Here is a 25,030-nt window from a genome sequence, read left to right as displayed (position 1 = left end):
TGAAAGGATGATGAAAGACAGAAGAGAAAAGTACAACACTGCAAATTAGATCACAGTATTAAACATATCATACAAATTGGATTAATATAAAATGAGACATACCTATATGAGGCGAGTTCAAGCTGCTGGCACTGCAGACTACTGGCATGTTTTGAAGACCAGGGTACATGGATGAGAGGTTTAGAGCCTGGAGTGTGGCAGGGTCAAATCTTTGATGTGGAGCCATACCCAGGACCTCGTTGGACTTCTTCAGATGGTCCATCTCCTGCTGAGCCATCAGCTGGCGAACAGTACTCGGATCAAAGTAGTCTCGCTCCTTGTCCATTTGACTACCCACTGCTTCTTTCACCTTGGCTACATGCGCCTGGGAAAATACGTGGTCACGAACAGAGAGGCAGCTGTTGTACTTGACAGCGCAAAGGGTGCATTCAGTCTTTGGTGCCTCACTCTGGGATGGCTCACCACCAAACTGCTTTGCCAAATTCAGTTTCGCTTTCTTCTCCTTGGCACGGGCATTCTGGAACCACACCTGGACTACTCTCTTGGCCAGCCCGATGTGATTGCCCAGGGCTTCACACTCCAGCATGGTGGGAGTCTTGTAGTCGGTGAAGCAGGCCTTAAGCACTTTCACCTGAAGGTTGCTGAGCTGGGTACGGTAACGCTTGGGACCGGATCGCTCAATGTTATCTCCACTTTGGCTCCCAGAGGTTCCAGGGCAGGGGGAAGAAGGGTCTGCAAGGCTAGAACTCTCACTGTAATCCACCATCATCTCGTTGTCATAGTCCTTTGCATTGAAACTCATGGCAGGACTCACTAAGTCTGAGGACATCAGGTCGTCATTGTCACAGGAAAAGGCCCTGTCAGTCATTTGCGCGAGGATGTCACTACCTCTGTGTTTGGACTCAGAGGTGTCTCCACCTTCCTCACCCATGGTAGCATCAGTAATTGATGTATTTACTGAGGAACAGTCATCGTTGTCGAATTTGCTTTGATCATATGACTGACTGAGAGAGGAACTTGATGGACCATCAAAGTCATCAGATCCTTCCATCTTGATGAACCTCGGGCTGGAGCTGTGATGATGGGACGAATCGGTGCTCTTGTTAGCAGGAGACAGGGCAGCTAACTGACTGCTCCAGGAGCTAGAGAGCTGTAAATTGCCTGACATTTCTGACCCATCCATCTTCATTCCTACTTGATCCGAAAGCATGCCGGACATCGAGAAACTATAGCCGACGCTTTTGGCCTCATGCCAGTGGCGAGAGCGAATGTGGGCATCAAGGGCAGTCTGTGCTTTGAAGAGGGCTCTGCAGAATGGGCATCGGCGATGAGCCTGGGCTGGACCCAGCGCTCGAAACTGGCCTTTCCTCTCTCGAGCTCTTGTGTTTTGGAACCACACCTGGACCACCCTCTTTTTGAGGCCCACCTCATTGGATATCTGGTCTAGCATCTTTCGGGTGGGATTGGAGTCCAGCAAGTACTTCTGGTAGAGAACCTCAAGCTGCTCTGGAGTAATGGTTGTCCTCATACGTTTGTCGCGATGCTGTTCGTCACCATTGTTCTCCCAGTCGTTCTCCATGGGGCTGGTGCTGGCCTTCTCCTCCAGCTTCCTCTTCAAGGAGTTTATAGTGGCACTGGGCATGGGTGAGGAGGAAATCGAGCTGGAGGGGATCTGTGGGAAGGCGCTGGAGAGGAGCTGACTGGCCAGAAGTGTGTTGCTGGGATCGAACAGCATGAAGGGCATGTCTGTCGGTCGATCGAGGAACTGTGGATGGACAAACTGGTTCTGATTGGCCAGGAGGTGCAGCTGCTGGTGCTCCTGCCAGCTCTCAAAGGAGGGGAAACCGAGTTTGCACTGGCCACAGTGGAAGGGAGTAACAGGCTGGGTCAGTCTTGTTTGCTGTGAGGTCTGGGGGCTTGACACAGTGTTGAGACTGGTGCGGGTGCTCTCTGAAGAAGCTGGGCTCGTCTGGGGAACAGAGGGGGAGAGCTGCTGCTGTTGCTGTTTCATGGAAGAGGAGGGTTTGGGACTGCTTGCGTGTCCTTTCTCTTTTTCCTCTGCCAACAGCTTGTGATGGTGAGTGTCCAGCTGTGGCTCTTTCTGGTGCAAGGTGGCAGAGCTGCTCTGGTGTGGTTGGGAAAGGGAAGGTGCTTCTGCAGTATGAGATGACCTCTCTCTGGGGGTTTCAGAGATGCTAGCAGCACTAGCATCATTACTATCAGCAGGTTTCACATTGTGGGTAGAGGTAGACTCAGCAGTGAGGGTTGAACTTGAACAGGAGAGGGTTGGGGTATGAGAGGTTGAGGATGCAGAGGAGCTGTAGTATTCATTCCTGAAGTCGTTTGAATCCTCATGACTGTCATATCTGGTATCGTCTTCTTCATCCTTGTAGCACATCTTCTTCTGATGCTTGATGAGGTCAAATATGCGTTGAAAGACCAGACTGCACTTCTTGCACTGGTAGCTAAGGTTGGGAGTCCGAATGTAGCGGTCGTTGGACATCTCTCGTCTTTCGCTGCTCTCTTTGGCACCCTCACCTTGGTTCTCGTAGTTCTTGCGAGCTTTTTGACGAGCATTCTGGAACCACACAACAATGACGCGAGTAGGAAGGCCCAGCAGGTTGGAGAGCTGCTCAAATTCATCATCTTTTGGGTAGGCATTGGCATCAAAGAAATCTTGCAGGACCCTCAGCTGGTAGTCAGTGAAGCGAGTCCTTGAGGACCTCTTGCTCCCATAACATTCATACCTCTGAGGCTCAGGGCTTGGAGGCCTGGAGTCTACCTTAGCATCTTCCAGAGTGGTGGTTGGTGGGTTATTGAAGTTGTAAGGAGAGTCCTTGTTGCGCTGACGTTCTTTAAACAGTGTATTGCGGAACCAGTGCTTGATCACTTTCTGAGGCAGGCCGGACTTGTCTGCCATCTCTTTGATCTGGTCTTCATTTGGAGAGTTGTTGATGTCAAAGTACTGGCGAAGAACGCTCAGCTGCTCATCAGTGATGCGTGTTCTAGGACGCTTGCCTTGCTGCTGCAACAGGGCGGGACTGAGCTGTTGCTGATAGAGCTGAGCCAGGTCATGGGGGAGACCAACGTCCATAGCAGGCATGGAGCCAGGAACCGGAGGGGGAAGTGTTTGCAAGGGTATGGGCTGCATCATAAGAGGAGGGAAAAGTGGAAGGTCCACAGGCAAGGAGAGAGGAGGTGGAGGTGGGAGAGTGGGGGCTTTTGGCAAAGGTGCAGAGACTGTTGGAGGAGCAACAGTCGGAGTTGAGGGAGCAGAGCTTGGGGTTGGTGGCTGCTGGCTTGGCTGGGAGCTGGGAGGTGTGGGTGGCTTCGGGGGAGGTGGTGGTGGAGGAGGTGGAGGAGTAGGGGAAGACTCAGGAGTGAGAGACCTCAAGGGGTACTGCTTGTCATACTGATCCCTGTAGTCTTTGGCAAACTTCTCCAGTGATTCGATAGGAAAAACAGTCTGGTGGACATGCTCCTGATGGCTCTTCAGTATCAGGGTGTTTGAGAACAGCTTGTGACAAGCCACACACTTCAGCTTTCCCTGCAGGGGATCCACTTCCTTTGAATCAGACTCGCCAACAGCCATAGCTATGTTTTCAGAAAACTTCCTCTGCACCCTCTGCTTGCTCTCATTAAACTGCATGACCAGCTCAAAACCAATGTTCTCCAGCAAAGCCCTTGAGGCATTATCAGAGGCATCATGGGAAATCCTGGGTGGCAGGAATCCTACTTTGACCTCTTTCCCAGAACTCTTTGCATCTTGACTCTCCCCGGTGTTGCATTTACCGGCCTCTTGCTTTTCCGTGGGCCTGATATTTGTGCTGTCGGCCTCTTCCTTCCTGTGCTGCTCAGGCACAGCGGTCTCAGTATGAATTTTAGGTGTCTGAGCTTTTCCACCATCTTGATGAGAGATAACGTTGCTGATAGCGTGGGACACTGTTGGAGTTTGCTGCAGAGGAGGTCTTGTGAGGTCCTGCTGCGAGGTGCTCGTGCTCGGCTTTTCTTTCTGTGCCACCGATGCCTCACTTGGGCTTGGGCCAAGCTGGGAAGCAAAACCTAGACTGGCAGAGTTGGCGAGATTCAGAGCCGCATTTTTCAGTTCCGCACTCAGCTGGAAGTCCCCACCAGGGATGTAAAAGGGGAATAGCAGCTGCTGTTGCTGCTGGAGTGGAAGGAGAGCTTCCGGTGTCATGGGGAAGTGCTGCAGGAGCGTTGGGTTGAACAGGTGGGACTGGAGGAGTGCTGCCTTCTGCTGCAGCTCCTGCTGCAGATGTACTTGGGCTTGGGCTAGCTGCTGCTGCTGAAGAAGCTTCTGCTGCTGCTGCTGTGCTGTGGAGGCTATGATATCTGCTAGCCTCTTTCTTTTAGCCTCGTGGCTCTCAGAGAGGGAAGAGTGGCTGGCAGCTTGGCCTGCAGTGGTATACAGGGCATCACTGCTCTGTTGGCCTCCCAAATGAGCATGAGCAGTTGAGCTAGAGGCTGAACTTGTGGCTGTGGCGAATTTCACAGCTGTAGCAGAACTAAGGGAAAAGCTGCTGGAGGATGAGCTAGTGCTAATTGAAGGAGTGTTAGCAGAGGCAGGACTGATAGAAGGGTCTACTTTGGCAGCACGGGCTTTGGTCTGGTGCAGGACTGATCTCATGTGGATCTCCAGAGTGGAGCTCTGGCTGTAGGCCACATTACAGGTGGAACACTTGAAAGGTTTGTGATCGGTGCTGCTGATGGACTCAGGGACTCCTGCTGTGGAGTCCTGGAGTGAACGTTTGACTTTGTGGAGGTGAGACACAGAGTTGTAGTGTACCAGCAGGATGTTTTTCTGTGTGAAGGACTCTTTGCACACTGTGCACTTGAAGGGTCGTTGCGGGTCCAGAAACTTCTCCATGGTGAGGTTGGTGGCTTTCCTAAATGGCAGATTCGCTCGCTTCATCTCACTCGCGGCATCCTCCTGCTGCACCAGCCCAGAATCACCACCACTACCGTTGGAGCTCTGTTTTTCCTCCAGGTCAATCTCATCTCCGTCCTTCATGCAGTCATCCCCGAACAATCCCTGCTCTTCTCCGAGTGTTGGGTCGCCCATGGCGAGGGCGTCCCCATTCATGAGCAGCCCCCCGTAGAGCTGCTGCAGCTGGGCCTCGCTCAATTCCAGGTGGCTGGTCTCCAAGTGCTTGCGCAAGGCCTGCAAGCTGCGGAAGCTGCGCTGGCACAGGCAGCACATTGTGGCCGCACGGATGGCGTGGTACTGTGAGTGCAGCTGAAGCTTCTCAGGGGTCTTGAACGCCAGGCTGCACTGGCCGCAGCGGTATTTGTAGACGTGGCGGTCTGACACTGGCCCTGGACTCTTCTGGTTGTTGTGAACCTCGCTGATGTGAGCCTGCAGCGAGGTGGAGGACTTGAGGACTTTGCTGCAGCCCTTCTGCCAGCATGGGTAGGCGGCGGTGTTTTCCTTGGTGGACTCTGCATCCTCCAGGGGTGATCTGTGAGGTTTGGGGACCTCAGAGTTTGGTGATTTCCCTTTATCAGGGTCTGCCTTTGAGTCTTCTGTAAAAGAACCAGACATAACCATTGAAATGTCATTTCTTTTTACATTTGTAATAGAAAATCATAACAATATTGATTGAAATATGCAATATCTTAAAACAAATGTATGACATTATGTGGATTATTATCTATGAAATATCATATGTTTTGTTGAAAAAATTACTCTGTGTGAAAAATAAAAATAGCACTATGTAATTATAAGAATGGAAGACAAACCGTGTAGTTTCTTTGTGTTATCGGTGCTCGAGTTGGAACCCTCCTTCTCTGGGTTGGGGACTGGCGTAAACATACTGGCGGGCAACACGTCGGAGGCAATCACCTGACCAGAGAGACCATAAAGGGCTGGTGAGCATTAATTAAACGGCAGTACCTTAGAGATGCCATTAGCCCGATGGTAGTAATGTCTGATTTACGGGCTTGTCTCCTGTGCCCTTAGATAGAGAGAAGTCGACGTGCATTAAGGGCAAGGAAGAGGACCCCTCACGGCCCCTCCAAGATGGGGGGCTCATCTCGGGAGAGGCCCTCCATCAGGGTCAGGGGTCAAGTGTGACAGGAAGCTCTCCACAGTCAATCACAACACGTTTAGTGAAATAAGGATCAAAAAGCCACATCATTTTCACTCTCCTCTCATCCAAGGGGGCTTTTTTTTAAAAATGGCAAATCAATAAAACCTGCATCCGGTTGCAGAGGGTGACAAAGGGAAGAAAGAGAGAGAGAAAATAAAAGAGAGAAAGGTAGACAGTGGGAAAGGTAGAGGTACAAATTTTGAACGAGACACAAGAGGGGGAATAAAAGGGGGGGGGGGGGGGGGAGACACAGAACAGACTAAAATGGCTGACATTTCCATTACAAAGGGGAGCGTTTCCAGAAGAGGGTTTCATTATGCGTCAGGAGGCAAACACAGGGAGCATCTCAAGGTCAGTTTTAATTTAGAGCACATAATTGGCAAGCACAGTTCATAACGGCAATCACCTAGTCCAGGCTCAGAATTAATGAAGCACAATTATTTTCATGACCCTATCACGGAGAGGGGGAGGCAGGGAGAGGGGGAGAGGAGAGAGAGAACAATGTAGAGTGACAGGAGAGAGGGAGTAAGAGATGGAGGAAAGAGAGAGAAAGAGGTTGATAGGGGTGAATGAAAAGAACAGTCAAGAGGAGGGGATAAAAGAATGCTACAATGATGGAAGGAAATAAGGGGTTTTACTTTCAGGACTGTCTGCTGTCACAATACAAATAGCAATTTCTTTTATTCTGTTTTTTCCACTCATTTTAAAAAGGCTTTTTGCTTTTTAATGATTTTTTTTCTGCCTTGTCTTGTTTGGTTCTCAGCAAATGAGTTGCTCAATCAAACTGAATTCTGCTTTGCTCTCTGGCCAGCATACATCCAACCACAACAAAGTGTCTCTGACAGAGAGACATACACCTTATAACACAGTACACATGTAGTTGAGCTCTTTAAAAAGTGATGATGTGCACGCACAAGCAAATGCAACACGCACGCACACGGACACGGACACGCAGACGCACACACACACACCCAGCCTGCATGGTTGGTCTTCCAAACCAATTGGATAGTGATAACGTTTACAGGAAACAGGAAACACATACATGCGCACACACACACACACACACACACACACACACTGACCGTGTTGATGAGCTTGTTGGTGCAGTCAGAGGTGACGTTGTGCACGTGCGTCAGGTGCGTGCGCAGAAGCGAAACGCTGCCGAGCGTGTCACGGCACAGTGGACATCTCAGCGTAGGCTGTAGGGAATGCTGGGTCATCACGTGACCCCGCAGGACGCCTAGGTCCGAGTGGCTGAAGCGACAGAATGGGCACTGCAGCATCTGAGCCAAGGGAGAGTCAACAGGACACGTTCAGTAAATGGTATACACGGGTCACACTTTACTTAGGGTCTCCTATAGACAGATCTACAGATGATCCGATAACACACAAAATATCTGCTGACACTTTGTTAATAATAATTTATGGTTAAGGTTAGGTATACGTGTTGGGTTTGGTTTAAGATGATGTAGAGTAAAGATCAACAACCATTTTAAAGACTGAACTTAAATGTCTACAAACCATCTGTAAAGTTTCTGTAGGTGGGACGTAAAGTGTTACTAATGAATGACTAACAGATTAAGAAAACAAGAGAGAGAGGGAGAGAGGGAGAGAGAGAGAGGGAGAGAGAGAGAGAGAGAGAGCGAGAGAGAGAGAGAGAGAGAGAGAGAGAGAGAGAGAGAGTGTGTGTGTGAGTGTTCTTCAGGCCCTCACTTGTTCAGTGGACGCTGGCTCAGTTCGTGGCTTCTTTGAGGAAGGAGGGCTGTCGGTCATGCTGGCCCGAGAGCTGGGGCGTTTGGGTGGGGGAGAGCCGTCATTATGGTCCCATTCCCCATCCGAGGAGCCTGCAATGAACAACACAAACTCTTTACTGCGCCTGCAATTTTTCTGAGCACATACACGTACTCACAGACCTCCCCCCTCAACACACACACACACACACACACACACACACACACACACACAGTGTTAAGTGTGGTAAAACATGTGAAGTCATGAAACAAAGTAAATAAAATCAAATGTGAAATGATCTATGTAGGCCAAAGTCTCCACAATAACCATCAGGCCCTTTCGTTAATGCTTTACTTTTATTATTATAGCGTCCAAGTACAATAGAAGACACAGTGAGGGGCTTGATGGATCATACCTTGAGAATAAATAAGATAATCCGCTTTAGACAAATTTATTCTACCAAACAAGTTCAGTTTTAGGAAATTCAGACATACTAATCTTGTGCCAGTTTAATTCCATACCTAAGACCTTACATATAAAGAGTCTCCTTCCCAGAAGCAATAAAACCATATGATATTCATGATTGTTGTACATCATTTCTAACCAACTGACAAAAAATAACATTAAATGTTAACATTATTGATGTATCTCTCTTCATGTGATAAGTAAGACATTGTTTCTGTTTTTCTTTTTCACTATGTAAACGTTTGTTACTATGTGAAATATCCAGACCATGGGAGATTAGAACCATCGGAAAAAAAACTGAAGGAAGGGATTCCATCCGGTTTACTTCCGAATGGCTAACAGAGCATGCAAGAGACTAGTGCAGATCCACTGCACCAAACACACACGCTCACAGTCACTCACTCACACACACGGTCACTTCATTAACCTGTCTGTTCCCATCAGGACTAATGGACAGGTGATTCGGACACTGAGTGCAGTCCTAAGTCCTATTAGGATCTAGCCAACACGCGCGCACACACAGACACACACACACACACTCTAACACCCTCTGACACACAGGCACACACACACACACATACAAATAATAGGAAAATGCTGATGCTTAAAATTGAATGTGGTTGCAAATATCCTACTACCAAACACACCTTAACACACTGACACACCCTCAAACACAAAAACTGTGTGACAACACTTCTGAAAAACAAACCACCCTCACCCCATGCCTTACCTGAGCCTCGACTTGTCTCCTTTTCTCCCCCTTTTACAGAGGTTTTGGTCTGCTCCTCCTGCTCTGCAGAGCCCTCAGTCGCAGCCTCCACTTCACTCTGATCTCCTGGAGGGGGAAAGACACAAAACAAAACAAAACCAAAAGATTATTTTCTGAATAACAAACAGGTTTTTTTAATGGTATCTTTGATGAAAGCCAGTGAATCCCAGAGAGAAAGCAATACAAAAGGTAATCTGCACTAAGGCTCTTTGCCTTGGTGCTTTTGTGCTGAGAAGCTGCAGGAACATAATTTGACCCATAGGGGTCACCCTCTACATGCATGGATGAGCAGCCTCGAATGAGGATGAGCGGGAGAGGAGAAATGAGGAGAAATACAAACAGCTTCAAACAACCGTCAGCAGGCACACACACACACTCTCACACACATTAAGACAAACATCACAACCCCCTCTAAATGGGATATCAGTGAAAAAGGCTCAGTCAAAAAAGTCAGCATAAATTCTGTTTCACCATGTTGCCAAAAAAAAAATACAAAATTGAGCGAACATGTGTACACAATGCGAACACACACACACACACACACCTTTTCAACTTCACACAGATGTAATTTTCAAGCAGTACACTGGAGATGTTTTAACACATCCTGTCGCCTGACCACTCCTCAGTGTGTTCTACATCTCCACGGTTATGGGACGATGTGTGTGTGCATTTGTGTGTGTGGGATGGGGTTGATCGGCTGGGGAGAGAAGGGGTGGGGTGAGGTGGGGGGGTCTAAAGCTTAGACTTAATAACAAACAGCAGGGGATACTCTCAGCACCCCCCCACACCTCAAAACCACCCCCCACTCCATTCTCCATGGCAATTGTACAGAGAGAGGGGGGGAAGTGGGAGAGAGAGAGAGAGAGGGAGAGAGAGAGAGAGGGAGGGAGGGAGAATAAAAAAGAGCGAGAGAGCAAAAGAGAGAAGCCTGGCCTCCACAGTAACTCTTAATTTGACCCCCTAGGGCTTACTGGCCACTTCGCCAGAGATAATGCCCAGGAAAGGTCACTAGGGGTCAGGCCGACAGAATCCATTTCAGGGCCGCGTCCCCCATGTCACGCCTCGGCTCTCCGGGCATCAACGACGCTCATGAAAATAACAAGCGATGCGGCGTATGAATAAAGCACCACGGCTTACACACCAAATCATACACACACGGTGTCAGGGCAATTTGGCTTCTCTGACCTTTTGTCGGATGACAAAGTTGGATCACGGTCCACACAAAAAATCTGTCTTTTGCTTTGTTCTTTTACAGATATTTACTACAGTCAGGCCTAATTGCACATTACCTAAATGGTGTATGTCGTTGCATTCCCTTGAGTAACACACACACACAGACACATTAGCTTTTTAAGGCAGTAAAAGCATTATCTGTAAAACATACAAATTATCTTTTTTAAGACATGATGAAGCTGTCCTACAATCTCTTCCACTCTATATCCCAATATGCCATTCAAAATGAGCGGTCCCATTTTGAGACACAGGAAGATGTGTATGGAAGAATGTTCTATAGGGTGTGTGTGTGTTTAGTGAGCTTACTGCAGAGTGAACATTCAGCTGCATCTATGCCTTCTAGGGGTAAACATCATACACAAAAGGCCTCCATGCACACAAAGACACACACAGGAAGGACCAATACTGCTGTTCTTTCGCCGCCTGTGTTCATGTTCAAACTCTTTAAAAGCGTGCACGCACACACACACACACACACACACACACACACACACACACACACACACACACACACACACACACACACACACACACACACACACACACACACACACACACACACACACACACACACACACACACACACACACACACACACACCTCCAGGCAAAAGGTTTAAACTTCACTGCACAGAAAGAAAAGACAGGGGATGAGGAGCTCTGCTTTAAACTCCATTCTTCTCCCCCCCCCTTCCCCCTCTCTGCCATTTTGCTTTCTTCACGAAACAATTGTCCACCTCTGTCTGCCTGCGCAGGAGGGAGGGACGACGAGAGGGGGAGGGGGAAAAGAGGGAGAGGGTGGGGAAAGGATGAGAAAAAGAGAAAGAGAGGAGTGTGGAGGAAGGGGGAGAAAGAAAGAAAGAAAGAAAGAAAGAAGGAAAGAAAGAAAAAAAAAAATCAAGGTTGTCATGGCAGGGCAATCACAGCCAGGTTGAAGTATGTGCAAGTGACTCGGAAAATGAAAGATGGGAAGACAAAGAGATGGCTGAGGAGGGAAATGTATGCAGACAGAAAATCATAAATTAAAGAAAGAAAGATATAGAGAAAGAATAAATGTAGTGAGAATAAAGATATGGAGAAAAGAAAAAGAAAAAGCAAAGAAGAAAAAAAAAACAATGACAGAAAGGAATAAGGATGACAGAAACCGGCAAAAAAGGATACAAAGAGTGGATTCAAAGGCAGAAAGAAAGAAAGAAAGAAAGAAAGAAAGAAAGAGGGGTATCTTTGCAGGAGCGGTGCTGGAAGCACTGGAGGCGATCTTGGCACCAATTACCCAGACAGCCTATTGATTTTTCATCAGAGCCACACAAGCATGAAACACACAACCTGAAACTGTCAAAGAGCCTTAGCCTACACCTGCTCCGTCTGCAGACAGTACATGAAACCACACACACACAGGCAGTACATGCACCCACACCCACAAAACAAGCCTGTCTGTCTTTGTCTACACACACGCGGTAAACAACACACACACACACACACACACACACACACACACACACACACACACACACACACACACACACACACACACACACACACACACACACACACACACACACACACACACACACACACACACACACACACACACACACACACACACACACACACACACACACAGCACTGTACATGATATGCCAAACACACAAGCTACGCCACAATACCCCACAGACAGGCTAGGCCAGCCAAAGCCTTTTAGGTTTACATGGGGAGTAATGTGATTATTTTTAAAAAGGTAAGCTTCATATCGCTCCTATTATCATAATAAGGCCTGGCCATTAGCTCCAAAACAGTGGATGTGCTGACGTGGGCATGGAGGGAAAGGGTGTGTGTGGATGCCCCTGACTGCTGCCCACTCGCCTGTCCACCCCCCTGCCTGTCACATCACTTAGTGATTTGGCTAAAACACAACATGTTAGCTTAATGCTCTCCACCTTAAAATGGTGTTAGCTAAATGAGAGATTAGCCTGAGTGTACTGCTGACTCTACAAACACACACACACACACACACACACACACACACACACACACACACACAAGAGAAATGATAAGGTAAGCATCAACTTTTTCTGGGTCGCACTCAGTGTCAGAGATTAGCTATTAGCAATTAGCGTAATGGAGTACAATGAGCTCTGAGAATGAGGAGTGTTGGAGGCTGAGGAGAACACACACACAAACAAGTAGACATACAAGGGAACACACACACTCAAATACACACACACAGAGAGAAAGAGAGAAAGAGAGAGTGAGAAAGAGGGAGAGAGAAAGAGGGAGAGAGAGAGAGAAAGAAAGAAAGAAAGAAAGAAAGAAAGAAAGAAAGAAAGAAAGAAAGAAAGAAAGAAAGAAAGAGAGAGAGAGAAAGAGAGAGAGGGAGAGAGAGAGGGAGAGAATGAAGCATTGCTGGGATCTTGAAGAAAATGGCTGACGTTAGACTAATGAACCTGGATGGATAGCTGTCCAGCTTAGCAGAAGTCGTGACAGGGCAGTGTAGTCCATTAAATTGAACATAATAGAGTCAACACTCCCCCTCTCAAACCCAAACACACATGCACACAGTGTGTTCAGTGCACCTCACTTCACTGGTAATCTGGCAGATCAGTATGCTAATGCCCCGCGTCATTGATCTGGCATTGATTTTAAATTAGGGAATGCCCCGGAGTTCCGACAGGGATCAATAGCCCACTCATTCAGAGCCGCCACCCTGACCGGTCGGAGCTATTGGCGTCTCTGATGTTCCGATCGACTAAAGCCACTGTTTATTTAAGCGTGACCAGCTGGAGAACACTTTTCTCGTACACACACACACACACACACACACACACACACACACACACACACACACACACACACACACACACACACACACACACACACACACACACACACACACACACACACACACACACACACACACACACACACACACACACACACCTTCTGTCAAGTGTGGCAGGATAACTAAAGAGGCTGTGCCTATATCCACAGACTGAGGGACAAGTGGAGCTTGAGTGTGATCTGTGGCATTTGTTACTGAACCGTACAGAAGTGGCTATGACCAGAAAAAGAAAAACAGAACACAATTTTGTGTATGTACTTAATTAATTCGTTTCATGGATGCAAATTGTGAAAATGTAAATTGGACAGGATATCAGGGAATGATAAGCCCTGTAATTTCTCAATATGTGTATGCAGAGTAAATATATGTATGTGTGTGTGTCTAAGAAAGTCCTTGCAGCTGCTTCCTGTTATCGAAGTCGGGTGTCATCACATGGTACCCACAATGCACTGCGGCACAGATAATAGGCTGTCATTATGTGCTCAAGGCTGCGGCGGAGGCCAAGCGTCCAGCAAGCAGCAGGAGCAGCAGCAGCATTCCAGCACGACTGTAACACCTGGCCAGGCGCGGCAGGGCGGCCTCGACACACACACACACACACACACACACACACACACACACACACACACACACACACACACACACACACACACACACACACACACACACACACGTTGTAATTATTCTGAAGGTTACTGGAGCCAGGCCAGTGTGTGCGGGCGGGTGCTAATTATCTGGAGCTGGGGCCCTCTGTGTCTGATTGGACGAGAGAGCGAGGCAGGATGGACAGGGCAGGAGAGGAGAGGAAAGCGGGACTGTCAACAGAGTGTTTACCAAAGATAGCAGGCTGGGGGTGAACCTGAATGGGTGTCAATCAGGGACGGAAAGGACAATGTGTTTACTAGTCTCACACTCTCTCACTCACTCACTCACTCACACACACACACACACACACACACGGCACATTGACCTCTACGCTCACAGAAACAATTATTACAAGAAGAAAAAGACCAGTCATTAGCGTAGAAGTTCTTTATGCAGTGAGTGGTCTGATGCAAAGAGCTTCGCAGCAACAATCACTCACACAGCTTAACCCACCAGTGTGATCAGAGGACGGCGCTTCACTGTGGCCTCTTAGAGATTTAATTGATGAGGGGAAACACACACACAGAGGCAGGACATAAAAGGTGTACATGAACAACACAAAGAAACAAAAAGAACTAAATGAGACAGATCCGCCCCATTTCTCTGGAGTCACCAACACCCTCTCCATCTTCCCTTGGACCAGTGCCTGGTCGAACGAGACCTCTCCTGCATCCCTGGCCACAGGCTAATTGGTGCGGGTTAATTGGTGATGTTTCATTAACCCGTTGCTTGTTAGCGTCTGAGGTCTTTATCGGCAGCATTGATCAGTGCCCGGCTCTCGTTAGCAGGGACCCCACACACACACTAGCTGATGTAACGAGTGTGAATATTGGCATATCAATTAACACAATCAATACCTGGCAAGCGTCTGCCATTCTCCCTGCCCCCGCCTCTTTCTTTTCTCTCTCCACTCTCTGCCCACCCCCTTCTCCCTCCCTCCATGCAGGCCCACAGTAAAGGATAATCGGACCGATATTCAGCTCAATTCACTACTTGAGACAAAATCCACAAGTCTTTCGGCTTCATGCTGGTTTAAAAGATTATGATAGATTATCCCGTGGTTATATGTTGCAATCTGATTTTTTAAGTCCTCAGATCTACTTACAGGACTTCGGTGGTCCAGCAGACACAGAATCAGAAGTGCATTTATTTAACTTGACAGAATTATTTTGCACATAAGAAGAGCTTGATGACGATGTAAGCTAAAGTAGTGTCTGACAGTGAGCCTCTGGTTTAGGCCTAGACTCATGATTGGTGTAAGTAACTGATTATTTGTCATCTGTGCTGTGCAACACATAATGGCCAACACATCATGTGCTATCAGTAATGTCTGCATTCAGAAGGGTGTGTCACTTCTGAAATACACATTTTTTACATTTGAACGAAACACATATATCTGTCTTTGAAATAAAAAATGTATACGTACCTATGTTCCCCCCCCCCCCACACAATTTCTCATTCCATTCCTTTGTTTTAATTTCTTTACTTTTATTGCTGTCTCTGTGTGTATCTGAGTGCAAAGCTGCTTGTCCTCTGGGCTGTAGGTGGAGGGGGAGCTAGACACAGTTCTCTCTAGTGGACCGGCGCTGTGTGTAGCGGAGAGGGAGTAGCACATAGGTCGCACTATCGGACCCCCAGATCCCTGCGTCTGGAAATCAAGGCCAGCAAGCCCAAGGCCCAACAGGGGGCTGCATTTACAACCACAGCCTCTCCTTCCTCTCCTCGTCCTCCCTCCCCCTTTCTTTCATTTCATATTTTTTGTCCTTACCTCAATACATCTCATTCTTTCTCCCTCCCCATATACCCCCCCCCCCCTCTCGACAGGGTTCATGTTTGCAGGTGCTCTGCATTTTAACAAGCAGGAAAAATAACATTCCACAGATAGCTCCTGCTCAGCCTGTCTGCGTGACAAATCCTGCTCCGCCGACCCTCCTCTCCCCATTCTCTCCCTTCAGAGTCCCTCATTCTCTCTTTCTCTCTCTCCCATCCATGTTCTCCCTCTTTCTCTCCCACCCTTCCTGGTCCCTCTCCCTCTCTCTCTCTCTGCCTCCCTCACATTCTTGGTCTTTCACTCACACTATTTTTTCTTTCAGGATCGGTCACATTTCTCTCCCTCTCTTTCTGTGTGTTCACACAATGGCGCTTCTTTGACAGGATGCCAGCTTGTCTCTCTGGTGGGCTGGTCATTAGTGGCCCTGAATGTGAGAGCTAATTGTCCCGGCCGCACGCTTCTTTTCTTCCGCTCCATATTGGGGCCGCCCCCTGGCTCCCACTCGCTGCCTCTCCCCTCCGCCAGCCCCTCGTTCGCTCCCGCTCCGCTCCATCTTGTTTATCGGTTTAATTCGGCATGTTCACACACTCCCTCTTTGTTGTCTTAAGCAGGCTCCCTGACCTGTCATTAACAGACGCTAATAAAAGGCTTGGCTCAGAGCACGCTGAGGACCCTAAATTACACCCCTGCCCACATGGGCGCAGTCACATGCCAGCCAAAGACGGTAATTAATGTGGAGTGTGGTGTTAAGTTGGCAAAAAAAAAAACAACAAACAAAAACAAACAAAGTGGTAAATCAATCAACGTCTAAAAATGTGGATCCCAATGGCTCATCTCACAAGAAATGCCCAGTCAAACAGAAAATGAAAAAGAAAAAAAACTGAGGTAAACGAAATAAAACATTTAGTGCATGTCTGTTAGTGCCCGTTAGTGTGTGTGTGTGTGTGTGTTACTGTAAGTGGACATTCTGTATCTTACCTTCGTCTGGTACTGGGGGCTTCCTAACTGTGAAGATGGCACTAAGCTCCTCCTCTTCCTCTGGCAGACCTCTCTGGATTCGCTGGAAGCGCCACAGCCCCTCCCCACGTTGATGGCTGAGCGAATGGGAGTGCTGCACCAGAGAGAGGCTGGATGAAGTGGAGTAGTCACATAGCAGACAGTGGAAGACACACCCCTCATCCACAGCACCGGTTAACTGCTGAAAATACTGAGAGAGAGAGAGAGCGAGAGAGAGATACAGAAAGAGGGTTATATTTCAGGAGTGTACAGATGACACTAATCTGTGTGAATACTAATACTTCTCTCTCTCTAATATCTCTACAGAGAGAGAGAGAGAGAGAGAGAGAGAGAAGAGAAGATGAACAGAATAGACCAGAGAAGGAAAGGAGAAGAAAGGAGATAGGAGTGTGGAAAGGAGGAGAAGGGAGGAGAAGAAAAGAGGACAAAAGAGGAGAGGTGGTGAAAGGATAGGAGAGCTATCATGAGCAGAAGAGGAGGGAAGAGAGGAGCAGGCTTGTCCTGTTTGACCCTTGCTGAAGTCTAGGTCTCTTTAACACTAAATAATGCAATAACTATTGAACTCCCTTCCCATAACCAAGGCAATGGAATGTAAACAACAGACACATTACAGCTGAGAGGAGGGTAGATCAATGAAGACAGCTCTGCCTCCCATCTCTCTCTCCCCTCCCTCTCTCTCTCTCTCTCTCTCTGTCCGACTCCCTTCTCTCTCTCCCTCTCCCCCTCCCTCTCTCTTTCTGACTCCCTTCTCTCTCCCTCTGCCCCTCTCTTTCTCTCTCTCTCTCTCTGACTCCATTCTGCTCCTCTATTCTCTCTCTATCTATCACTCATATGCACTCTTTTCTTTTAGTGTGCACTGGTTTACTGTAAATTCTAATGCAGACAAAGCTTGATGGCTTTCTCTCTCTCTCTGAGTGTTTATGTGTATGTGTATGAACCAATGGGCATCAAACCCAGTGCAACTGCTTGGAAAGCAGCAATGCTAACCAGTGCACTGTACTATCAACACCTTACTAAACAAATCTGTTATGGGCAAAACAATCCAGCGTTAGGCTCACGCTAACCCATCTGTAGGGGCAGACCTCCCGAGTGGTGAGCTCACCTGCCTCTGTGGTCACCATCTGCCTCTGCCACAGACCAGTGCCTCTGAAGTGTGTACTGATCAAAGCCAATCAATAAGCCATCAATGCCTCCCTTTTAGCAGGAGGGCGAACACAGAGCTGTTGTGACACGATCGGACCACCAAAGCTGGGTCTAATCCAGCAGCACCAGGTTGGGTTTCAGCTTCATAAGGTCAGCGAAATGCGATCCCAACCTGGTCAAGCCACATTCAAGAGTGGCCCAAAAATAGCCGCCAATAACCTTCTCCGCGATTGGCCAGCGAGTTGTCATGGCAGTGGAGGAGAAGGCAAGCGGCATGTGCTCTGTGAGGGGAGCAAGTTGACATTTGGAACCAAACAATCTCCCTCTCTTAAGAACTAGATCAGGTGAACCACTTACATCTATTCTCAGAACCAGAAAGGCTTTATTATACTCCATAGGTGGAGTGGTGGTATTTTCTCTGGTTTTCCCCACTGCAATATGGGGATTTTTCAAGGATATCCATGTGACTTTCTCAGCTATCCGTATAATTCAGCCAGTGTTTCTCTTCAGATGTATAACTTTAGTTCAATGCCTGATTGCTATACATCTGAAACTGACCTTCTATGGTTCGCCAGCCAGATGTGCACATGTACGTTCTAAACAGTTTTGTGTGTTGTGTATGAATAAATGTGTGTTCTCTGTGTGTGTGTCTGTGTCTCTGTGTGTCTGTGCGTCTGCGTCTGTATGTCTGTGTGTGTGTGTGTGTACCCAGTGAAACCCCACTCCATTTACCTCTGCAGTCTAAACTGATTACGGATGTGCTGGACTAATGGAGTGCATTAGCAGCAGAGAAAAAATAACATCCAATCAATCTCAATTACTGCCCACCACCACCTAGGCCTCACAGACCGGGGGCCGGAGTGGCCGACTCCCCCACACACACCTCCACCTCTCCGGGGTAATCAGTGCCGGGACGGTGGCCCCGTGACCTCTGCCTGGGCCTCACCCAGAGGTGCTCTTGGAGCTGGGGCCTTTCAGAAGCACATCTGTTAATCAGTCACTCTGATCACAGACAGAGAAGGCTGGAGGAGAGCTAAGGACATTGGGATGGTTGGGGCCATCAGACGCAGTAAAGGAGAGCGTGTGCAAGTGTGTGTTTGTGTGTGTGTGTGTGTGTGTGTGTGTGGTTGTAGTGAAATGAAAGGGCCAAAGCCTCTGCTGAGCTTCAGGGAGTCTGACTTATTTAACACCTGGAAGCCCTTGTTCAACAAGGCCTGTGATATGGAAGATCTGTCCACTTCTGCTCAAGTATCAGCGGATTATTTTAAATATCAGAGGAACCTTTAAATCCCTGACACCGTCTCAGAGGGGCAATGCACGAGTGAGGGACTGTCTGATACACTGATTTGACACTTACTGATACGAAAGGGCTACATTTGCATTTTCATAAAATATATTTATATTTTTACAAGATGATTACCATTCATATTAAATATGCTAGCTTATTCTGTATATGTGCATATTTGTGTTCAGTTTTGATGAGTTGTGTCCTCTCATCAAGTGGAGACTAAGGCTGATCTGATACTGTGTGTCTCTGTCTATGTGTATATATGCGTTACTTTGTACTCAATGAAATTGAGTGTTTGAGTGTGTGTGTGTGTGTGTGTGTGTGTGTGTGTGTGTTTGTTACCTTGTGGAGCCTGAGGCTGCTCTCGTGCTGTGAGTTCATGGTGTGCAGTTTAAGCTTCTCCAGACTCGGGGCATCGTAGGCACAGGCGTTGCAGCGGAGTCGCACGGGGTTGCCCACGTTTACGCTCACACTGTTCAGCCACCACTCCACCTCCCTCTCCTTCTCCCTCTCGTCCTCTCGCTCCTCCCCACCGTTGTCATGGCCGCGGCTGCCGCGGCGACGTCGGGCACGGCCCTCCCGCAGGTGTGCGGCCAGCTGGTACCTCAGCAGGTGCTTGTCTGTCTGGCAGTGCAGCTGGAAGTTGGCGCGCAGCGGCGTGGCGTACTGGCACAGCCGGCAGTGGTGGCTCTCGCCCACCGTGCTGCGCCACTCGGACTCGGGCAGCGAGCGCTGGGCGGCCAGGTGCCGTGCCAGTCCGTCCAGCCCGTCGCACGAGAACTGCTCGCACACGCCGCACTGGAACATGCTCTGGCCGGCCGCGAGGTCAACGCCACCCGGAGATGGCTCGTGGGTGCCCGGGTGATGGTCAGAGGCGGGCACCTCCATCTCCGGCTCCCCACGGGTCAGTGCCAGTCCAGAGACGTCCTGCGCGGAGAAGATGCTGCGCAGGAACTGGGCATCGGTGGCCATGGGATCGGCCTTGGTGCCAAGCGTCAGGTTGAGACTGCGCGCCTGCGACAGGTAGAACTGGTAGATGTCGGTGTCAGAGGGGGTGGGGGGCAGCGAGGCTGGACCCCCGCCTGCCCCCAGTGCCCCGCCGAGCGCCAGCCGCATGCCCGTGCGGTGCTGCTGCATCTGGGCCAGGTTCTGCTGCAGCAGCAGCATGTTGTGGGTGTGCTTCTCGCTGGTCATGTGGATGCGCAGGTTGCGCGCCACGTTGGTCTCATAGTCGCACACCTCGCAGCGCCACATGGCCGGGCCCTTGGGTTTGGCGGGCGACGGCGAGCTGCACGTGCCGCCCACCTGAGGCCCCACCTGGCCCGCGTGCGGCTGTGAGTGGGCACGCGGTGGGGGGTGCAGCGCGCTGGGCTGCGTAGGGCACGGGGCAGCTGACGCCGCGCCACCTCCCGTGGGCGCGTTCCCGTAGCCCTGGGCGTCGCGAGCCGAGCCGTGCGAGTGCGTGTGGCCAGCCTCGGTGCCCGAGCCGCTTCCGCCGTTCTGCAGGTTCTGCATGTTGTGCAGGTGCTTGTCGGACTGCATGTGGATGCTGAGGTTGCCCTTGGTGGTGGTGGAGTACTGGCAGACGTGGCAGCGGAAAGGCTTGTAGCCGCAGGTGTAGGTCTCGCCGCGGGCCAGCCGTGGGTGGCTCTGCCCACTGCTGCAGTAGGGGCACTCATCGCCATCAGACTCTGGATGCTTCTCCTTCATGTGCGCCTCAAGCGTCTGCTGGTACTTGTAGTGCCAGTTGCACTTGGGGCACTTGAGCGTCTTGCAGGAGTTGCGCGAGTGAGAGCCCGACAGGTAGCTGCCCATGGCGTAGGGCGAGCTCTGGGCCCCGTTTTCTCCGCTGCTGCTCCCGAAGTCCACCATGCTGCCACCACCACTGCTGGATCCTCCTCCAGCGCCCAGGTCCTGAAGGGCCTCAGGGGAGCCTGCCGAGGGAGTTCCCTGCCTGGGCAGGGTGTAGGTCAGGCCAGGATGCTGCTGCTGGTTGTGGTGGTGGTGGTGGTGGGGGTTGTGTGGGTGGCTGGGGTGCTGCAAGCTGTTGCTGCTAGCGGTGGCTCTGTCGGGCGAGCCGTCGTTTGGTTGTGTTGCGTTGGCACTCTCTCTGTTGGCACATTCGTCTCTGGGCGCCGAGGCGGGCGACCCTGTCTTGCCGCTGTTGTCCGCGGGGGAGAGCGGCTGGGCACGGGACAGGCAGTTAAAGCTGGTGGGGGGGGCTGCGCTGGGCGTAAAGCTGGTTCCCTCAGCCACTCCTGCTGGGGTGGAGAGGCTAGGGGCGAGGGTGGGGGTTTGGGTGTGGGCAGGAGTAGCCAGCAAAGGAGATTTGGAAATATCGCTTTGGTTTGCGAGGGCCTCCTCCCTCAGTCCGCCTTTGCTGCTACCGCTGCCACTGCTACCGTTGCCACGACCGCCGGCCTCGGCTAGGTCGCGCTCATCATCGTCCAAGTCTGAGAGCAACCCCTCATCCCCTTCCTCCTCCTCAAAGTACTCTTCCTCTTCCTCCTCCTCCTCTCTCACAATCACTCCATCCCTTGTAAAGAGTCCTCTCTCTCCCCCTGTCCCTTGGTCCCCTTCCCCATCTCGCCTCCTCGACTCAGGCAGGGTTTGGAGCTGCCCCAGAGGGGTGTGGGGGTCTTTGGCAGGCCAGGGAGCTGGGGTGGGGGTTGGAGTTTGGGTTTGGGTGTGAGGGGAGCGGGGAGCGGCAGTGGGGGGGGCCGACCCGCTCCCGATTTTTGGTTCCAGGAAGCTAAGGAGGGGCCGGTTGCCGGGGGCCACAGGCTGGATGATGGCGGAGGCGTTCTTGAGGGCGAGCAGGCGGCGCTCGCGCTCGCTCGGAGCCACGCCGTGCTCCCGGGCCGCGTGCAGCGTGAACGAGCGCGCGCAGCCGAACGACAGCCGGCATAGGAAGCACATCAGGATGGGCCGTCGCCCAGGCAACCCCGAGGCCCGCCCCCCGGACGCGTCCGCAGCCTCGGTGAGGAAGTCATCTTTGGGTAGACCATTGCTGGTTGGCTGCTGGCCGTCGTCCTGGTGATGCAAATGGAACACGCGGAAACTGTGCAGGGTGGGTCCAGGCTGCGCCAGAGTTTGGATCTGGGTTTGGTTCTGGTTCTGAGAGGGCGGGTGGAACCAGGGCGCCAGGGATGCGGCGATGTGGCAGGTGCTGATGGTGAGGGGGGGTTGGGGCGCGGGAGGCGGGGTGGGGTTGTCCCCCTCGGCCTCCCTCTGACTTAGCTGGTTCAGGTTCTCCACAACAAATGCAGAACCATCTGGCCGGTACACAATCTCCCCCACCAGCTCCTCCACGTCGCCCTCCTCCTCCTCGTCCTCCTCGAACTCCTCGACCATCTCATTCTCGTCGTAACAGTCCTCCTCGCCTACATCACTTCCTGCCCCTAAAGCTCCTCCCACTTGTCCCCCAAACCCCTGGTCCATTCCATTCACTCCTCCCTCGTCCCTCCTCCTCTCCTCTGCTCCTCCTCCGTTCTCCTCTTCCTCGTCCTCCTCCTCCCCTCCTGTGGTGGGCCGCCTCCTCAGGCCCTTCTCGGCTGCTGCGGTGGGGCTCTGGAGGTGCAGCAGGGGAGAGGGGATGAGCGGGGAGAGCGTGCCCAGCGAGAGGGGCTGGTCCTTGGGCAGGAGGAGCAGGCCGGGGTGGGGGAGCCTCCAGGGAGGCTGGGTCTGGGAGCCCTCATGGTCCGTGGAGTCACAGAACTCCATCCTCGTGCCTACACCGCGGGACCATCACACCCTGACCTGAGGAGGACAGAGAGAAAACATGAATAACACAATAAAAACATATTTATCCAAACACAGTAAAATTATATAAAAATGAAATACTCATCAGGATAAAATAAAGCTATATTTAGTTAAAAATATCAAATATTTGTTATTGATAATAAGACATGATGTAACATCATGCACACGTTTGAGCTACTACATCCTTAGCATTCAGTGTAGTGCACGGGGGGTGTAAGTGCTTGAGTGATGGCTCTGTTCAGTACAAACAAAGTGCACATCTGATATCCTAGCAATCAATAACATCACCACCACAGCGAGTGTGTTGATGGAAAGAAAAGTGAGACTTGAGGAATAAGACAACAGAGGAAGAAAAGAAAGAAGACAGACAAAGAGAAATGTCTATAGAAGAATAGAATATAAAGAAAGGGGAACACATCTGCTTTGTTCTACCTGAGTGCATATAATATATAATATTCTCCTGAAAAACAGATACACACAGCTCATTCTCTTTCATATATAAAGACAAAAATGATGGATGGGTGTGTGTGTGTGTGTGTGTGTGTGTGTGAGTGAGAGAGAGGGGGTGTGTGTGCATGTATGCATGCAGGTTACCAAGCCTGTGATCCCCGCACAGAAGAGGTCTCTGACAGAAGTGTGTGTGTGTGTGTGTGGGGGGGGGGGGATTAATAGGATGGCTGGGGTTTAATAGGGGTCTGGCTGTGAAAATGCTGTGCCTGGCAAGAGTCCTCTGGTCTATAGGGGTGTATAAGCACTGGTGATTGTTTAGATAGATAATATGTGTGTGTGTGTGTACATATGGTTCTGTATGTGTGCATTTTCTGTTTTAAGACTTTAGACTTTTATTTAAGACGTTTATTTAAGACTTCTGTTTATTTAAGACTTCTGTTTATGGTACATATTTACGTTGGTGTGTGTGTGTGTTAGTATGTACTCTGCACCTCTTAAACTCTCCTATCCTGCACACTCCCTCAGCCCAGACTGTGAGGCCCAGACAGGGGTGTGTGTGTTTGTGTGTGTGTGTAGCGGAGGCTACTGGAGGAGTTAGCTCCCTTATGGGAAAATCAATAGCAGCAATGCTAAGCAACTTACAGGAATCTGCGGCAGGATGCTGCTATTGATACCGAGAAACACTCTGATGTGGCACAGGGGACGTGTTCAATGATTGAACACACACACACACACATACACACACACACACACACTCTCACTCTAAAACACACAGACACAGTTCACACACACATTGTTCTCCTCAGGCTAGGATTAGAGGCTTGCAGACTGAGGCAGCCCTGGAGCCACGCTACTGTGTGTGTGTGTGTGTGTGTGTGTGTGTGTGAGGGTTAAAATAACACAGCGGAGTCACGAAAAAGAGCAGATTATTTAGGAGTCAGATCAGGTCAAGAGCTCTTACGCTGAACACTGGTTTTCCTGGAAAAATCAATGATACAGTGCTCTCCACTTCCCTCTTTTCACCTTTCTCCCCTCTCTCTCTCTCATTTTTTTTGTTCTGTTGAAGTCTTTCAACATAGGACCCAAGCAGCACATCACTGAGCCCCTTTGTGGCCTGGACACGGTGACAGTGACGGGGAAATCCTCAAGTCAAAATAGGGGCTCTCAATCACAACGAGGGCCATGAGCAGGAATCATCCTCCCGTAGCTGTGGTCTACATCATCAGAGGGCTTTCACTGAGGCACGCACAGGTAAAGACAGGCTCCTCGGCCAATACAATGAGGGCTGATTGCACTGAATGGAACAGGAAATGTCATTCAGCCTGCTCAGATGAGGGCATATGGAAAGAGGGATCTACTGAAACGTGGCAGTTTGTCATTTGATCCTCCTGTACCCTGCGCTCTCCTCGTGTTCTGTGAGTGTTTGTGTGTGTGTGTGTGTGTGTGTGTGTGTGTTAGTGAGTGAGGAGTGAGTGAAAGAAAGAGAGAGCAAGAGAGAGAGATTCCATGTTGACATGTGTTGACTATCTTGAAGCATGATTCCTGTATGATGTGTGATGAAGTTAATGTTGATGTATGTGTGTATGAACAGAGAAGAGAGAGAAGGTTAGAAAGAAATGGAAAGATGGAGAGAAAGTGTGACCGAGGGTTAGATAGAGATATCTATAAGGAGAGATGGACAGAGATCGTTAGATAGAGATATTCATAAGGATAGACAGACATAGATAGATAGATAGATAGAAAGATGGAGAGAGACAGACAGAGATGGAAAGATGTGTATGGGCCGAAATGGAGAGGGGTGGGGGGTA

The 25,030-nt window shown here is 50.0% G+C and overlaps 1 protein-coding gene across 1 annotated transcript in view; it reads right to left on the bottom strand.

The window, feature by feature from the left end:
• LOC143142596 (zinc finger homeobox protein 3-like) overlaps nt 1-25,030 on the bottom strand; it is a 39,985-nt gene that overhangs the window by 4,332 nt on the left and 10,623 nt on the right. The window contains exons 2-8 of the mRNA XM_076303602.1: nt 19,353-22,769; nt 16,541-16,769; nt 9,037-9,141; nt 7,824-7,954; nt 7,193-7,393; nt 5,761-5,863; nt 103-5,544 (exon numbers count right to left, since the gene is read on the bottom strand). Of these exons, the coding sequence (XP_076159717.1) occupies nt 103-5,544; nt 5,761-5,863; nt 7,193-7,393; nt 7,824-7,954; nt 9,037-9,141; nt 16,541-16,769; nt 19,353-22,733 (9,592 nt within the window). The 5' untranslated portion in view covers nt 22,734-22,769. The remainder of the gene's footprint in view (nt 1-102; nt 5,545-5,760; nt 5,864-7,192; nt 7,394-7,823; nt 7,955-9,036; nt 9,142-16,540; nt 16,770-19,352; nt 22,770-25,030) is intronic.

This window comes from Alosa pseudoharengus, unplaced genomic scaffold (genome assembly GCF_046254945.1).
Source record: "Alosa pseudoharengus isolate Yale_2024_CS ecotype anadromous, Long Island Sound unplaced genomic scaffold, YU_APseudo_1.1 YU_APseudo_1.1_scf_10, whole genome shotgun sequence".
NCBI lineage: Eukaryota > Metazoa > Chordata > Actinopteri > Clupeiformes > Clupeidae > Alosa > Alosa pseudoharengus.
The sequence above is the reverse complement of the archived record's forward strand: the minus strand, read 5'-3'. Positions and strand labels throughout refer to the sequence as shown.